General features: G+C 39.9%; 4 protein-coding genes across 16 annotated transcripts in view; 3 read left to right on the plus strand and 1 right to left on the minus strand.

Annotated features, from left to right (window-relative positions):
- Positions 1 to 76: 76 nt before the first annotated feature.
- Positions 77 to 4,700, plus strand: ppp1r27b (protein phosphatase 1, regulatory subunit 27b). The gene is made up of 3 exons (XM_053637549.1): positions 77 to 2,536; positions 3,643 to 3,793; positions 3,896 to 4,700. Exons 1-3 carry the CDS (start codon positions 2,305 to 2,307, stop codon positions 4,014 to 4,016), a joined length of 504 nt encoding a protein of 167 aa, XP_053493524.1. The 5' UTR covers positions 77 to 2,304; the 3' UTR covers positions 4,017 to 4,700.
- A 118-nt stretch (positions 4,701 to 4,818) lies between these two features.
- On the plus strand, positions 4,819 to 8,021 carry LOC128615447 (mapk-regulated corepressor-interacting protein 1-like). 7 transcript variants are annotated; one of them, XM_053637555.1, is made up of 5 exons: positions 4,819 to 4,953; positions 5,115 to 5,177; positions 6,020 to 6,133; positions 6,256 to 6,360; positions 7,267 to 8,021. In XM_053637555.1, exons 3-5 carry the CDS (start codon positions 6,031 to 6,033, stop codon positions 7,329 to 7,331), a joined length of 273 nt encoding a protein of 90 aa, XP_053493530.1. In that variant the 5' UTR covers positions 4,819 to 4,953; positions 5,115 to 5,177; positions 6,020 to 6,030; the 3' UTR covers positions 7,332 to 8,021. The 7 variants fall into 7 exon arrangements, with proteins under 7 accessions (XP_053493530.1, XP_053493529.1, XP_053493527.1 ...); XM_053637554.1 differs by having other exon boundaries at positions 6,023 to 6,133; XM_053637552.1 differs by lacking the exon at positions 5,115 to 5,177 and having other exon boundaries at positions 4,832 to 4,953; positions 6,023 to 6,133.
- Positions 8,022 to 8,354: 333 nt separating this feature from the next.
- anapc11 (APC11 anaphase promoting complex subunit 11 homolog (yeast)) lies at positions 8,355 to 9,521 on the minus strand. 5 transcript variants are annotated; one of them, XM_053637561.1, is made up of 5 exons: positions 9,380 to 9,424; positions 9,154 to 9,179; positions 8,902 to 9,010; positions 8,567 to 8,708; positions 8,355 to 8,452 (listed from the first exon to the last, which is right to left on the minus strand). In XM_053637561.1, exons 3-5 carry the CDS (start codon positions 9,008 to 9,010, stop codon positions 8,437 to 8,439), a joined length of 267 nt encoding a protein of 88 aa, XP_053493536.1. In that variant the 5' UTR covers positions 9,154 to 9,179; positions 9,380 to 9,424; the 3' UTR covers positions 8,355 to 8,436. The 5 variants fall into 5 exon arrangements, with proteins under 5 accessions (XP_053493536.1, XP_053493535.1, XP_053493534.1 ...); XM_053637560.1 differs by lacking the exon at positions 9,154 to 9,179 and having other exon boundaries at positions 9,380 to 9,521; XM_053637559.1 differs by lacking the exon at positions 9,154 to 9,179 and having other exon boundaries at positions 8,902 to 9,013; positions 9,380 to 9,506.
- Positions 9,522 to 9,705: 184 nt separating this feature from the next.
- ccdc40 (coiled-coil domain containing 40) overlaps positions 9,706 to 17,293 on the plus strand; it is a 13,941-nt gene continuing 6,353 nt past the window's right edge. For 2 of the 3 annotated variants that reach the window (XM_053637547.1, XM_053637545.1), the window contains exons 1-14: positions 9,706 to 9,837; positions 10,839 to 10,977; positions 11,210 to 11,309; positions 11,981 to 12,051; positions 12,379 to 12,495; positions 12,593 to 12,676; positions 13,017 to 13,236; positions 14,017 to 14,174; positions 14,318 to 14,440; positions 14,663 to 14,784; positions 14,917 to 15,160; positions 15,617 to 15,799; positions 15,899 to 16,144; positions 16,830 to 17,046. In XM_053637547.1, the coding sequence (XP_053493522.1) occupies positions 10,858 to 10,977; positions 11,210 to 11,309; positions 11,981 to 12,051; positions 12,379 to 12,495; positions 12,593 to 12,676; positions 13,017 to 13,236; positions 14,017 to 14,174; positions 14,318 to 14,440; positions 14,663 to 14,784; positions 14,917 to 15,160; positions 15,617 to 15,799; positions 15,899 to 16,144; positions 16,830 to 17,046 (2,005 nt within the window). In that variant the 5' untranslated portion in view covers positions 9,706 to 9,837; positions 10,839 to 10,857. The remainder of the gene's footprint in view (positions 9,838 to 10,838; positions 10,978 to 11,209; positions 11,310 to 11,980; positions 12,052 to 12,378; positions 12,496 to 12,592; positions 12,677 to 13,016; positions 13,237 to 14,016; positions 14,175 to 14,317; positions 14,441 to 14,662; positions 14,785 to 14,916; positions 15,161 to 15,616; positions 15,800 to 15,898; positions 16,145 to 16,829; positions 17,047 to 17,293) is intronic. The other variant, XM_053637546.1, reaches the window with a different exon arrangement.

Genomic DNA, 17,293 nt, shown 5'->3' on the forward strand with positions numbered 1-17,293 from the left:
TGTTTGTTTTGGTGTTTACACCCCCAGTAACGGAGGCCACGACTCCGTTACTAGGACTGGGATGGAATAGTCACTCCTCCATCACTAGGACTGATGCTCAGTGGCCATGTCTCCTTCCCTGAGCCTGTATATGATTGGAGTAATTGGGGAAACTTCACCATATTTGAATCTAGTGCTTTTAGAAGTTATATCAATGATGAGCTCATGCGAATACAGTGGCATGCAAAAGTTTGGGCATCCCTGGTCAAAATTTCTGTAACTGGATAGCTAAGCAAGTAAAAGATGACCAGATTTCTAAATGGCATAAAGTTAAAAATTACACTAATATTTTAAGCAATATTTCTTTATTTCCATCTTTTACTGTTTCAAAATAACAAAAAAGGAAAGGGACCTGAAGCAAAAGTTTGGGTACCCTGCATGGTCAATCGATGGTAACCACTCCTTTGGCAAATATCACAGTTTGTAAATGCTTTTTGTAGCCAGCGAAGAGTCTTGATTCTTGTTTGGGGGATTTTCAGCCATTCTGACTTGCAAAAGGCTTCTAGTTCTTTGAGATTCTTGGGTCGTCTTGCATGCACTGCTCTTTTGAGGTCTATCCACAGATTTTCGATGTTTAGGTCAGGGGACTATGAGGACCATGCCAACACCTTCAGCTTGCACCTCTTAAGGTAGTCCATTGTGGATTTTGAGGTGTGTTTAGGATCATCATCCTGTTGTACAAACCATCCTTTTTTACCTTAAGCTTTTTTACAGACCGTGTGATGTTTGCTTCCAGAATTTGGGTATTTTCAGGTATCTAATTGAATCCATTCTTCTAACAGTGAAATGTTCCCCGTGCCATTGGCTGCATGATCGATCCACTCCGTGCTTAACTGTTGGAAAGGTGTTCTTTTCATGAAATTCTGTGCCCTTTTTTCTCTAAACATACCTTTTGCTCACTGGCCAAAAAGATCTATTTAATTTCAACAATCTACAGGACTTGTTTTCAAAATGCATGCTTGTTTAGATGTTCATTTGCAAACTTCTGACACAGAATTTTGTGATGAGGATACAGGAAAGGTTTTATTCTGAAGACTCCTCCATAAAGGTCATATTTGTGCAGGTGTCACTGCACAGTAGAATACTGCACCACCACTCCAGAGTCTTCTACAGTCAAAGGGGGGTTTGATTTGCCCTCTAGTAATCCTATGAGCAGTTCTCTCTGAAAGTTTTCTTGGTCTTCCAGAACTCAACTTGACCTCTATGATTCCTTTTAACTGCCATTTCTTAACTACGTTACGAACTGAGGAAACGGCTAACTGGAAAACACTTTGCTGTCTTCCTATAGCCTTCTCCTGTGAACATCAATTATTTAAATTCTCAGAGTGCTCAGCAGATGCTTAGAGGAGCCCATAGCTGCTGGTTGTTGGGAAAAGGTTTGAGGAGTCATAGAGTGTTTATAAAGCTTTGAAATTTGCATCCCTTAGCCTTTCTTAATGATGATTGTGAACAAGCCATAGCTCTTACAGGATAATTAAGGTGTGAGACCTTGGTAAAAGTTATTTGAGAGCTCAAATCTCTTGGGGTGCCCAAACATTTACATGGTGCTCCTTTCCTTTTTATTTATTTATTTATTTATTTATTATTATAAAATTGTACAAAACAAATACACTAATCTTGCTTCAAATGTGGAAAAGAATGTTTCATCTTTAACTTTATGCCTTTTGGAAATCACTTCATCTTCTACTCACTATTCACAGCAACAGAAATTTTGACCAGGGCCGCCCAAACTTTTGCATGCCACTGTAATCCAAAAAATTAAATGTGGGCTGCACCGTCATTTTCACCCAAAATAACCTTCATGATGGTAAACTGATATTATTTTGTTGACCATCAAGGCTATTTCCAAAAGTATAATCATGTCTCCCAGTTTGCTTTATCTATAAACCATCTTTACAGCTGTTTACTAGAAGTTTACTGGCTACTTGTGGAGTACGTGACCACAAGCTATGAGCTGGCAGGAGTGTGTGTGTGTGTGTGTGTGTGTGTGTGCGTGTGTGTGTGAAAGAATCTCAGAGAAAACAAGCTGAAGTTTCAGTTCCCATCAATCAGTAGGATCAAAAAGCCACTCAGCTTCCAATTAAGTCACTCGAGCTGTGAGGTGATGGCACCAAAAATAGGGTGGGCGAGGATATAAAGAGCTGTAACCAACAGCCGAGACACCACAGAGCGAGAGGTCTCGAATCAGACGACAAGACAATCCAAAGCCTAGTCCAAGAGGGATATTGAGGACAACCTACATAACAAACTTTCCTCAAGAACATAATGAAGTACTACCAGTGCCCAGTGACCCAGAGCGTGAATTATGAAGGCTGCAACACCAAACCCGGGAGTCCAGGGGCCTGCTTTCCTACCCGCAAGTCCGTAAAACCAGTCCGGAACGTCCACTTCCCCAATGACGTGGTCTTCCAGGATTACATTCGTCAAGGAGAGTTGGAGAGGATCGGACGCTTTATTCGGACCAGGAGGGTGACCCTGGACACTATGTATCCATCTGGTAAGACTTTTGATGATGGTTTTTGATGTTAATTTATGTAGATGTAAAGATTAAATCCAAGTTCCGTCAGAATTCTATCTCAGCATACGAATGATATGATGTAATCGTGGAGCAAGCGAACATCATAAGGAGGTTTCGCTCACTGGATCGCTCACATAGTAGTGCTGGTGATTGGTCTTTATGAATAAGCTGATTTATTACGAGATGGATGTCTTGGTGGAGTGGTGATCACGAGTAATTATTCTAATGCAGTGGTTACCAACCCTGTTCCTGGAGATCTACCTTACTGAAGACTTTAACTCCAACCATAATTGTTCCCATCTGACCATCTGTTAAGTTCTTTGTTCGATACCAGTCAGAACCAGAATTTGGACCCTGCACTGGTTGATTTCCTCTCGCCTGGGCCCAGGAAGAAGTCAAACCAACACCATTGTTTAGTGAAAGCTTCTTAGTTTAATGATACAGAAAGCATAGTATATATACACACAGAAATATTGATAAAGAATGATAAATGTCAATTGGAACAGGTCACAGATAAAATCAAAACATCTATTGTAGGTTCAAGTGACATAAGAACTACAAGACGTCTAGTCTACCAGATAATAAGAGAAGAAGAAGAACCGAAAGAGAGCGAGGACGAAAGGCGGAGTGATTAGGAATGCTCAAAACAACACATACCAAGAACACAAAACAATTTGGTTCCGGTACATTGTGACACAAAATAGAGACCTTCAGAACTGAGACACAGAGATCATGCCTGAAACTTCACCATCTAATCATCACATTAAGAAGTTCTTGATCAACTAAAATAGGTGTGTTAGATTTTGGTTGGAGATGCAACCTGGAGAAAGGTAGATCTCAAGGAAGAGGGTTGGTGACCACTGATCTAAAGCCTTAACTCCTCAAATACAATCCATATGCTTATAATCCATTTCAAGACATCTCTAACCTTCCTCACTGTCCATCACCATGCAACGAGCCCGTTTATCAGACGCAACAAAGTCTGCCTCTGGTGCCATAATCCCCAAACTTAACTCTTAATCGCTCTGATAATTGACTTTGTCTGAGCCGAACATTTAACCTGTGATTGCTCTGGTCATCACCAGGCATGGCAGCCATCCACGAGGCCGTGCTCTCGGGGAACCTGGAGTGTGTGAAGCTGCTGGTGAAATACGGCGCCGACATCATGCAGAGAGATGAGGACAGCTGGACGCCGCTCCACATGGCCTGCAGCGACGGATTCCCACACATTGCCAAGTGAGCATCCATAAGTTGACTGTATTTACTTGTATTTTGTGTAAGATTTGACATATTTGATACAAATTCATATTTTATATTTCATAATCTTGTGGTGTTTAGGTTCCTGCTCTCTCTTGGTGCCGACCCCGAGGCCGAGAACGAGTGCGGAGAAAAACCTGCTGACCTAATCGACCCAGACTGCAAAGAGCTGGTTGAGATGTTCGGTGTCGGAGGAGACTGAACCTGCAGCACGTCTGGTGCATCGAATCAGCTCGATCTTCTCCTCTGCCTGATGGTGATGGAGTAAGAGCCAGAGTAGAGCCGCTGCTACGTGTAGCCCTTCTCGTGAATAAGACCTTATGCAGTGCAGGTCTCACACTCAGTGCAGGTCTGAGTGTGTAGAAGAACAGCAGAGGAACTTAAGCGGCACAGAGACGTGGAACCTCGAAAGGGGCAGTGACTGCAGAGAGATGCATTTATAACCACTGGAGGTTTTAATATTAGTGTTTTATCCTGTAGTCTGTAGACATAAATTACAGCTCTGTGCAAAAGTTTGCACCCCCCTCAGGCCTTACAGGGGGCCAATGTGATAAAAATGGGTTCTATTTGAAGCAGTTTTGCTTTATGTTTGGGTTAGTTGTCTTGCTGTGTGATTTGATACTCTTTTGTAATCTGTATTATTATTGTTGTTGTTGTTGTTAACTGCACAATCCTTATTTTTATTCCTACTTTGCACGAGCAGAATGCTGTTTTATATTTTTATACCTCATTTTTTAATTAAAATATTTTATAAAATAAAATATTTTTTTTACTATTAAACTAAATCATTCTACTTGATTCTTTTCTTTTAATTTTTAAATAAACAACGAGATCCAGAGCACATAAAAACATAGCATAAGCAAGATAGTGTAATGGATACAGTCTTCGTCAAACCCCGTTTTAGCTGCATCGGTTAAATCCAAAATAGAATCACATTCACTAGCCAAGTGCACTGTATAGGGTACTAAGCAAAACAATATGAACCCTATCTAGTGAACTACACGGGCAAAAGTTCGCCATTTTGGGATCCGGTCATTGTTTTGCTAATATACCGGACCTCGCTTGGCGGATTTTTAAGCGCAGCATTTCATTAAAACTTCGCAGATTGCTTTTATTTATTTATTCAAAATCCACACACGGTAGGTGCACCAATAACATATCACCCAGAATTCGTGTTTTTGAAACTTTTAAAACCTGGTTGTTTTCGTGGTTAGCTAACATCATCTGCTGCATTTGCTAAGTCGCTAGCAATTTTATAGCCGTGCCTTAATTTACATTTTTTTTCTCCATCCGTATTTAGAAAAGTCCCGTTTCCTGTCTGTGCTACGATTGGCTAAGAGTTCTTGGTTCACGCGCGGTACAGGTATAACTAACCTATCCTGGTACAGGAAGCAGATATTTTTGCGCAATCCCAGCAAAGGAGGCGGGGTTTGTGGGAATGCGGGTAGGATAAGAATTTATAATGAAATATAACGATAAATAACGATAAATACATAAAACATGGTCGTAAACGTTACATGTTACAATAATAAACGATTGTATCGTAGTTTAATTTATTAACGAATTAACCTTAGCTAACTCACTGCAGCTGTGCAGAGGTATAGTTATATGCATGTTCAGTTCTTTGTTCGATTCCAGTCAGAACCAGAATTTGGACCCTGCACTGGTTGATTTCCTCTCGCCTGGGCCCAGGAAGAAGTCAAACCAACACCATTGTTTAGTGAAAGCTTCTTAGTTTAATTATACAGAAAGCACAGTATATATACACACAGAAGTATTGATAAAGAATAAAAAATGTCAATTGGAACAGGTCACAGATAAATTCAAAACATCTATTGTAGGTTCAAGTGACATAAGAACTACAAGACGTCTAGTCTACCAGATAATAAGAGAAGAAGAAGAACCGAGAGAGCGAGAGAGCGAGGACGAAAGGCGGGGTGATTAGGAATGCTCAAAACAACACATACCAAGAACACAAAACAATTTGGTTCCGGTACATCGTGACACAAACTAGAGACCTTCAGAACTGAGACAGAGATCATGCCTAAAACTTATCACTTCGTAATATTTATATATATAAAAACAATCGAATTTCGTTGAGAAAAAAACCCAAGATATTAATTTAATATCTGAAATGCGTGCTATAGACAACTGTAAATGAACTTCTAGAATAAAGGTGTAATTACTTAACATTTAAGTCTTCAGCAGGTTTAAGTATGGTGCAGAACTACAAGCAGGTGTCTGGAGTGTGTTCTCCATCCAACACTGACGAGTTCCTCACACTAGCGCACGAGGAGAACGTCCGCTTCATCCACTACAGTCAGGAACTACTTCTTCTACTTAGACAATGAGTTTTTGTTGTAATGTATTAATTTGATACAAATGTGTGTGTGGAGAGAGGTTTGATCAAAGTGTAATGTGTAACATGTGTGTGTTTGCAGCCTGGCAGTGTGTGATGAGGGAGATGCAGTCCTTTCAGGGAACTGAAAACAGCAACAAGGGACCTCAGAAGTACGTGGAGAGAACACCGAACCCCAGCCTGAGCTGTACGTCCACACACTCCACTCACACGTAGCCCTGTCACGATAACTACTGTTGTTGGACGATATATTGTCCCAGAAATAATACAAATAATAATACATTTTAAGACCATTTTATTCCACTGAAATAATGATAATTTTCACTTAAACATTTAAAAATGTGATTATATTTGAATTCTAAAGACATCATTTCAGTTTGAAATTAACGCAAAAAAGGAAACTCTGCAATATTCGGAGGAGCTTGCAATGTTTGTAAATTACCGCACATTTGGGCCGAGACACGTCACGTGATGTCATCACAACTCGTATTCAGCCAAAGCCCTCATCGATTCATGTGCTTCGAACATGAGTACAACTAAAATGTCTCATTTAGCAAGAAACATCACTGTGAAAGACTGCTAAACTATTTTGTGCAATTGCGATTTCATTATTTCGCCAATTCAAGTAGTTTTCTGCAAAAAAAGCACACTTGCATCGCAAATTTTGGAAGAAGAAAAAAACTGCAGCAAAATCAAGCATTTGTGGCCGTGACAGTTAAAAAAAAACTCAGCGAAATTCTGTAAATTATTATAAAGGATAGAAAAGAGAAAATATCTGTCATGTGAGGGAAGAAAAGAGAGAGAAGAAAAACTAAATGAAACACAAAAAGAGGAAATCGCAAGAAAAAAATATAGAAGAGAAAGAGTACAAATGATTAAAATGTAAAAAGAAAAAAGCAGAAAACAAAAAAAATGAAAAATTAGAAATAAAATAATAAAAGGAGAGAAAAGAGAGAAAGTAATCCCATCCAAAGAGGGCTAAAGGACGTCTAATTGCTTGGAAACATCTTTTTGATAATTTCTAACGATTTGTTCTACATTTATTTTGCTTGTTGTTCTGCACGCTGAAGCTTCCTCTGTTTGCGTCCTGCAGCCTTCACGCCGGTGGATTTGAACAGCGTGCGACGGAGGAACGCGCAAGACTCCAAAAAGTCTTAAGGACAACACCATCACGTCTCCACAAAGCTGTTTCTCTTTTATTTTATTTAAACAGACTTTAAATACAAAGCGTGTCCTCATTTCCTCTGCTCTTCTGCACGTTATGTTCTGAAGTGAGTTTTAGAGGCACTGCGTTCGTCCTGCGCTTTATTTCCTGTACAGTAAACGTTCCCCCGGCTCCGGGGTCAGCACTTCCTCACATCTGATCGGATCTGATCAGAGCCGTTGTGCTGAATCAGACCTGATTTTATCCTCCACTGAGCTGTTCGATGCTAAAAAGTGGGTGTGTCAAACCTCAAAAACACAGGCGTCAATCACAACATCGTTCTGTTTCCGGCGTCAAGTCGATGTTTTACCGTCCAGTCCTTCAGCACTGAAATATTATTATTATATATGTATTATTGTTACATGATGGGAGTCTACTTTTATTATGTTTAGCTTTTTATTTTGCCCAGTGCAACCTGAGTAACACACTTCCTGTTTAGTTTAATGGTTTTTGACAGTAAATCAGCGGATACTCATTTTTGCACCTTCTTAAAACAACAATCTGTTCTCTCCAGTTGTAGCCCCGTCGGATTTACTGACCTCAACGTTTCTCCACAATAAACCTATTATATTAAGGGTTGATTGTCTTTGAATCTGTTATGAACTTTAAATAAAATATCCTCAAGGGTTCTATGTATTTTCATACTTTGTATTAAAAAACTGACTCGGGGTCAGGGCTATACAAGCAATATTTGTGATGTCATAAAATAAAATTTAAAAAATCTCCACATCTTTGGACCAATCATGGACCACTCAAATTATGTGTTCATCACTGAATAAACCTAACAGCTTTCAAGCAAATTATCACTGGATGACGATGAGGAACAGAAACAGCATGCTGAGCTGGCTGGATAATTTAGCAGACATTATTGATGAAGCCTGGCTTGGAAATGGTGCAATACTTTAAATATATTATATTAGTTAGTAAATTAGACTGGATTATTAAATGACGTGTTTGTGTACACATTGAGGCAGAAGTATACAGTATTTGTTTATTGTCTGTGTAAATAAGAGTAAAACAAAGCAGTGATTGGACATCGTAATGGTTTATTCCATCACCTCATGTTGTCTCTCCCCTGAGTAAAAACAAAAAGGAACAGCTGTTAGTTACTCTGAGGTTCTTCTGCATTTCAAAACGGCGAGTGCACGTTAGTTAAAGTGTAAAACAAGCCTGACGGCGAGATCCTCACTCTTTAAACTTCCACTCCTGCCGGCACATGGGGCACTGCTGCTGCACCTGCTGTGAGTTCAGCCACTTCAGGATGCAGTGCATGTGGAAGCAGTGTGAGCACTGACCCCACACCAGCGGGCAGTCATCTCCGGGGACTTTACCTGCACACGGGCCCCAAAGGGACATCAGATACAGGTGCAGGTGCAGGTGCATGCACATGCACACATATACATACATACAGCCACTGTTTTAATACTTCAGTGTGTATACATGGTGTTTATATGATTCTGGTGAAGTGAAATTGGAATCATTTATTCCAAAACGAATTCAATAAAGGAAAAATAAGTGACCTACAGTCAGGACAGCAGCCGTTGAACGGAGCTCTGCAGATGCCACAGTTTTCATCATTGGCCACCCAGAGCCATGAGGCTACACCATGCCACTGCTTTATCTTCACCTTCATCTGCTTCAAATATCCCAAAATACAAACATTACCGAAAACACAGGAGAAAACGGATCAATAAAAGTAGGTCTCAGAAACAGGAAGAAGAAACATTTTAGATATATGAAGCATAGAAAATAGATATTTTAAATATTTGAACTGACCGAAAAAGCACCAATTAAAGCTTGACCTTAAATAAAATTTTGAAAGAAAATATCAAACATGCAGATGACATTATTAGGATGGAACAAGAGAACAGTAAATAATAGGCAAACTGCAAGACTGCGTTTTTTATATTGAGTTAGATTGCTAAAATCTTAGAGATGGTTTATTTATTTATTTATTTATTTTAAAGATATGCCTGTAATATAAGAGATTTAAGATAAATACCGATCTGTAGAACTAAAGCGCTGATTCCCTTCTATTCTCCATTTTGATTTTCCGCACATTTCACTCGGCGCTTTCTGTATTAAACGTCTAATGTCTCCATGTCGCCCTCTAGCGTGCGGGAGGAAGTGCGAAAAAAATTTAATTAAATGAAATACATTTCTAACTAACTAAAAAAAACAGCGGCAGTTTGAAATTATTAGAAAGATCGCTTTAAAATAATGTATCTGTTTGTGCCTCTTTATTTATTATCAGTAGTTTATTATTTAGAGTTAAAAAAAAAAATGAGACAAAAGAAACCCGGAAGTATCCCATAGTCTCTTAGAAACAGTTACTCAAATATCCGGGAGTACACAGTTGCTTAGCAACAGGCTTCATCAACATTAAAGGGAGTCTAACATCAGTCGCGCGCTTTTATTGTTGGAAATAAATTAGGAAAAGTTTTTTTCTTTTTTACAAAGGTAGGGATTGGTAATATTTTACTAAACACTATTAAGTATTAATAGACTAAGTATTTCGTGTTTTAAATTAAAAAAAAGTTTAAACGAAACCAGAAAAGCACAATGTAACGTTACTAACCTCATTCATCTCTCTGACCTTTTATATGTTGTTCACTATTTTGTTTATTTCGTTTCCCCCCAAACAACAGATATCGATTAATCTTTGCTAGTTGATTGTGGATATTCTTACAGACATGTTTTGTATTGGACCTTTGACATATTTATTCATGCGTGTTATGAAAATGTGGCTCTGTATAATTTAATGTGCATATATTTGAATACTTAATAAAACGTTTTATTACAACAATAATTTAAATACTGAAAACCTTAATATTTAATACAAAAATGTTTGTTACTAGAGATGCACCAATACTACATTTCTCAGCCGATACAGATAGTTCTGCCTTTTATGCATTCTTTTAAATGAATAATAATTAATTCCACAATTCTGAAATAAATGCAAATAAAAACTTTATTCTCTCCATTTCAACAAGTTGTTTCACAGTAACTGGTCTCATAAACAGAAAACACATTACTCTAATTAACATTAACACATAAACTAAATTCTGAAGATTAAAGTAAGATTATTAACTTATTGAATGTTATTAATTCATATTAACATTGACTGAATTCTAAAAATCCTCCTGTTAGTCTCACATTCACTCTCCACAAACAAAAGCATTTCTACTTCATCATTAACATCAAACTGTTAATATATAATATCAACTTTTTTTTTTGATGATATTAACTCATTAACATTAACTGGATATGAAATACACTACTCTACAAATATATTTTTCTGTGCAATATATAGCTTTTTTTGTCAACTCATCTTCATTTAAATCTTTCAAGAGTGTACTGGCACTTTAATTCAGCTTTATTTATTGGCCTATACATCAGTGCATCTCTATTTCTTACACCAAATACTGACCTTGTGTACTTTTTTAAAAACCTTTTTACAGTCTTTTACTCAGTGTTAATATGGAGAGAGCTGAAAAAAGGGAGGACGAAGACAACAGAGAGACTCCACATGATGAAGAGGAAACTGAGGCACCTGAGGATGATGCAGAGGTTCCTTCTGACATCAGTGCGTCTCAGCAGGTGACCGATAACTTTTATATATTTAAAAAAAAAAAAAACAGTGTTAATTGGTCTAACTTTCTGGAAAAGTGAATGCCACACTCCCTTGTTCTGATGCCCCGTTTGCACCAGTATGAAAATGGAGGCTTTTACATTTATAAATCTGTGATCTTCAGTCTTTATATTTACACATGCTGAATTCTGGATTCTGATTGGTCAGAAGGTGTTGATTAATTCTCGTTTTTCCTTACAGGAGCAATCTACTGAGGATTTGGAGCGAGAACACGCAGAGACCAGCGCTGACGTCTCACACACTCATACCACAGCCAGTGTCATCACACACACACAAACAGGTCTGCACATCTACCTGAGACCACTCTCATCACAAAAACACACACACACACACACACACACACACGCACATGCACGCATACGCACACACACACACACACACACATACACACACAGCTGAATTCCTGAACTCTAATTTAATGTAATTTTATTATGAAAAAATTTAAACACACTTCTGTTGTCTGTTCTGTTAGTGTGTATTCTGATTGGACAGTGTGTGTTTGAACAGCGTGCAATTGGACAGCATGCGATTGGACAGTGTGTGATTGAACAGTGTGATTGGACAGTATGTGATTGGATAGTGTGTGATTGAACAGTGTGATTGGACAGTATGTGATTGGACAGTGTGTGATTGATCAGCGTTATTGGACAGTATGTGATTGGACAGGGTGTGATTGATCAGCGTTTTTGGACAGTATGTGATTGGACAGTGTGTGATTGATCAGCATTATTGGACAGTATGTGATTGAACAGTGTGTGATTGAACATCGTTATTGGACAGTATGTGATTGGACAGTGTGTGATTGGACAGTGTGTGAATGAACAGTGTGATTGGATGGCACGTGATTAGACAATGTGTTATTGGATATCTCTTATAATATACAATACATTCACACTCATTTACATCAGTGTATTATATTATAGTTTGTGTGTGTGTGTGTGTGTTTTACAGAGCAGGACAGCGGAAGCGCACCAGAACCTCCACCATCATCTCTCCACCTTACACTGGGCTACAACTCCACAGTAAACACAGCTCCATTTACACATTAACACCCTGTTTACACCACATCACTTCCTGTTTCTCGTTTATCCGGATCGTTTTTTTTTAACCACGTTTTACGCCAAAATAAGAAACTGAGCATGTTAACATGCAAACGAGCTCATTACACACAATCTCCATGTTTTCTGCATCCAAAAATGCAGTTTTGAATTTTGTTAACATTTTTACAAACAGGTTTCTCATTAAGGTCCTAGTTTTTAAAGTGTTTTAATAAATTCTGTTCATAATTTGCTGCCATGTCCAGTTGCAACTTGAATGATGATGTATTTGTGTTACATCCTCCCGTGCAGGTGGCTTTCACAGACAGCGAGGGAGACGAGAGAGCGAGGCCGAGCCGTAATAATGAAGATGTTGACAATGAAGATGAAGACGATGAAGATGAACTGGTCGTGTTGGATCCTGAGCACGTCTGTGACTTGGCTGAAACTTTGACTTTAATACTTAAAGCATACTAACTGAAAGCATACAAGGTGATAAAGTTTATAATCAGATATTTTCCCACAGCCTCTGGTGAAGAGATTTCAGTTGGCTGTGAAGAACCACCTCACCAGGCAGCTGGAGAGTCTGGACCTGAAGTTGCATGAGAAGGTTCTGCTCAGATCTTCCCATTTATACTCATTCTAATACTACAAATAAACATTCATGTAAATGTTGAAATGACAAACCGCCGCATATTCATTAAGCTCCTGAAATCCTGAATTGGTCAGAAGATGTTATTGTTGTTATAGCATAAGTGAGAACAGGAACTAGCTTGAATTCATATTAAATGTAGCTCTAAATGGATAAATAGCATGATGTGTCGTTCTTTAATAAATAAAAGATTGTATTAGATGGTAAATCGCTGTGGTATAAGAAGAATAAAACAGAACTGGGGCCCCGGTGCTGCACGTCACTGTCGCTGTGGTTAAAGCCATCTGTTCTTCACCAGGTGATGGAGGAGCGGGCGGAGAACTCCCGACGTGAGGATCTCGCCATCAGACTCTACAACAGCCAGCAGGAACTCGCCAGAGAGCAGGCCATTCTGGAGGCTCGACACGAGAGCTGCAATAAAGCCATCAGCGACAGGAGACAAGCAGAGGAACAGCTTGAGAAGATCAGGAACCAGTACAGCAGCATGAGGGAGCAGGCCAGCAAACACCGCACACAGGGTGAGAGAACACACACTCGACACACACAGCACTAAACTATCAGTTTCACTAAACTATTCATTTAACCTGACGTTTAATCTCGTTCAGGCCTCTTAAAGTGAAATGAAATTCAACTTCAAACTAGCGCCAGTAACGCCAGATTTGATTTCATTAACGCCATGGAAAGAAATTTTGTTTTATTTCATGTTAAGAGTCAGCTACATTTAATTCTGAATAAATTTAATGCTATATACATTTTATATAAGCTAAAAGTACAAGTTAATTACACAAATATTGCATCCATTTTTATTTATTTACTGTAAGCAAAAGTTGATGTTAAAGTTGTAAAATTTTTCATTCAAGCTGAATTGATTTTAATTGAACGTAATGAAAGTTTAATATCAGCGTGTAAAATCACACATAATAAAATAACTCTAAATTTGAGCTAAATTTAAGCCGAAGTCCAAAAAGCCTCAGTTTTATTTTTTTCTTCATTGAATTTTATTTGATTCGCTTTTTGCATCTGTCACATAGAGTTTAATGTAAGCTAAGTGAAATTAAGGGTAAAATTGCAGAAAATTAAGTTAAACCGTAAACCTGACTCAGAATGTACACATTTTTACATTAACGCGATGATGTGTTTGTTTAATAATTTTTTTTTGTCATTAGAAAACTTAACACAAAACACACAGGAAGTGAAATATGGCAGGAACAAGAAAAAGCCCACTATGGAGTGAAACATTTCTTCTCAGTTACTTCATTGTATTGTGTGTGTGTGTGTGTGTGTGTGATGGATCACAGTGTCAGAACTGCAGTCTGAGGCGGACGTTCTCGCTCGGCGTCTGCGCTACATGCAGGAAGTGACCTCAGACCTGCGCTCAGATGTCTCCGCCATGAAGAACGCCAAGAACAAGGCGCAGGCGGAGAAACGACAAGCGGAACAGCAGAAATACCAACAGGTCTTCCTCCCGTTTTAGTTTTAATATCTTAGACCATAATACTTCATTTTTGTCAGATTGAATTCCAGTGATTCTTTAAAAATTTTGCTTCATGGCAATGAAGCCATTTGTATTATTTGTGTGTGTGTGTGTGTGTGTTGTAGGATCTGTACGTAGAGCATCTGACGAAGCAGGTGGAGAAGTTGAGGGAGCAGATCGCTCTGTTCCAGATGCAGACGCTCGCACAGACCAACGACAAACAAGCAGCCAGAGACGCCTTATCCGAGGTCAGAGACTAACACCATACCATGTTACACATTAAATACAACTATAAATGTGTAAAAAGTATGAAGTCATTCTTTAAACATTTGTAAGAAAGTAGTTATCAAATTGCTGAGGTGTGAGAGGAATAAAACACTTAAGGATGTGCTGTTATAGAAAAAAAAGTGTGTGTGTGTATGTGTGTGTATGTGTGTGTGTGTGTGTGTGTGTGTGTGTGTGTTTCGCAGGCTCAGTTGGAGTTAGACTCTATGATAGTGGAGAAGAAGCAGCTACTTCAGCAGTGGAACAGCAGCTTGATGGGGATGAAGAGGAGAGACGAGGCTTACACCGTGCTGCAGGAGGCACTGTGGTGTGTATGTGTGTGTGTTAGCAAATTGCATTCATAGGTATACATTTTCACAAAGTGTGTGAAGGTCTTGTAGCATTGTGACCATTAAAGGCGATCTCTGATTGGGTATCCGCTCCGCTCCTCCGCCTCCAGGTCAGCCAATCACGAGGTGCGTGCTCTGGACACGGAGGCGGAGGGATACAGGCGCTCCATCACACTGGCGCAGGAGCAGAACGAGGCGCTGACGGTGCTGCTGAACCGTGTTGAGCTCAAGAGCGCCACCTACAGGAAGCTGCTCAAACAGATACACACACAGCAGGAGGTGCTGCAGAACCTCTACACCGTACACTCACGCACGCTGCAGGAGACAGAGAAGAGCCTGTGCAGGGTGGACACGGTGAGACAGACACAGACAGACAGACAGACACACACACACACACACACACACACACACACACACACACACACACACACACACACACACACACACACACACACACACACACACACACACACACACACAGACGGGTGGCTGTGACTCAAGTGGTAGAACGGGTTGTCCACTAATTGTAGGGTTGGCGGTTCGATTCCCAGCCCATGTGACTCCACATGCCGAAGTGTCCTTGGGCAAGACACTGAACTCCAAGTTGCTCCCGATGGCAAGTTAGTGCCTTGCATGGCAGTTCTGCTACCATTGGTGTGTGAGTGTGTGTGTGAATAGGTGAATGAGACACAGTGTAAAGAGCTTTGGATAGAGGCACTATATAAGTGCAGACCATTTACCATTTACCTCTGAACACAGTGAGACACAAACTTGCACAAACTCTAACACTCTGTCTGTGTGTGCGTATAGGAGTGCAACACGCGTCAGTCAGAGCTTACCATTCTGAAGAAGCAGATTGAGAAGGAGGCGTTTGTGCGGATGGAGCTGGAGGAGAAGATCATGAGGAAGATGCAGGAGCAGCTCACACACGACAGCGCTGCCAAACACACACGCAATCTCAGTACCAAGACTATGACTCAGCTCAGAGAGAAGGTGAGAGCATACACACACACACACACACACACACACATAAATAATACATACAGACATTTTTCACCTGTGTGTGTGTGTGTGTGTGTGTGTATGTGTTAGGAAGCCCAGATTTCGAAGGTTGAGAGTGAGTTAGCTGCAGTGGAGCTGGAGGTCAGTGAGTTGGCACTGCATGTCGAGGCTCTCTCTCGCCAGCAGCTGGAGCTGGAACAGGAAGTGATGAAACGGAACCAGCTGCTCTTGACCAAAGAGGCGGCGGTGGCTAAACTCATCCTCACCGTCGAGCGCAAACAGGCCACCATCAACTTGTATAACAAGAAGATCGAACAGATCAGGGCAAGCACAGGGGTGAGTGACGACACGGTACACACTCCTCACACGAAACACACTGATCACATGTTACACACATGTTACACACTTCACACATGCATCATGCGGCTCACGCCCAGCATGCTATACTGAGAATGTGTGGTTTTAATTTCCGAGACATTTCAGCACCTCATCAACATGCATACAGCAGAGTTTAGAGGTACTGAGGCCACACCTCCTTCAATGAGACTGACACACACACACACACAGCAGCCATGTCTCCTTTACTAAAACTGTAACACAAAATCTCTCTCTCTCTCACACACACACAAACACAGAAGCCATGTCTCCTTTACTAAAACTGTAACACAAAATCTCTCTCTCTCTCACACACACACAAACACAGAAGCCATGTCTCCTTTACTAAAACTGTAACACAAAATCTCTCTCGCTCTCTCTCTCTCTCACACACATACATACACACACACAGAGGCCACACCTCCTTGTATACTGTTTCAGCAGTTTTGTTCACTATTCACTGTTCTTTGATTAAATGTGTATTTGTATATGTGTGTGTATATACACACACACACACACACACACACACACACACACACACATATATATATATATATATATATATATATATATATATATATATATATATATATATATATATATATATATATATATTTGTGTGTGTGTGTGTGTGTGTGTGAGCAAGCAGCATGATGACCTGGGTCCTCTGGAGATTGAGGTGAGGGCTTTGAATAAGCAGCTGGAGGAGCTCGGAGCCAAGATGAAGGAGCAGCATCAGCTCTGGCTGTGGCAGCAGGGGGAGCTAGTGAGACTGACTCAGGAGAAACAAGCACAGAGCAGCGCAACACTAACGCTAAACACACAGCTCACCATCCTGCAGCAGAGGACCCTCCACACCAAGAGTACACAACACACATCAACACACAAAATACACACTCACACACCTAGAGCTTGAGATGAACCTCAATCTACTCAGCTTCAGACTCTATATCACCTAGTATTTATAGCAAATGTTCGATATTTAAGTGGATGTAGTGGAGATCTTAATCATCATCCTGCAGCGCTGTTGAATTCTGCAATCTGATTAGTCAGAGGGTGTTGATTCATTTTCCATAACAGCAGCTCTGACAGTAGCACTAGTTTATATTA

Source organism: Ictalurus furcatus, chromosome 12 (genome assembly GCF_023375685.1).
Source record: "Ictalurus furcatus strain D&B chromosome 12, Billie_1.0, whole genome shotgun sequence".
NCBI classification, from domain to species: Eukaryota; Metazoa; Chordata; class Actinopteri; order Siluriformes; family Ictaluridae; genus Ictalurus; species Ictalurus furcatus.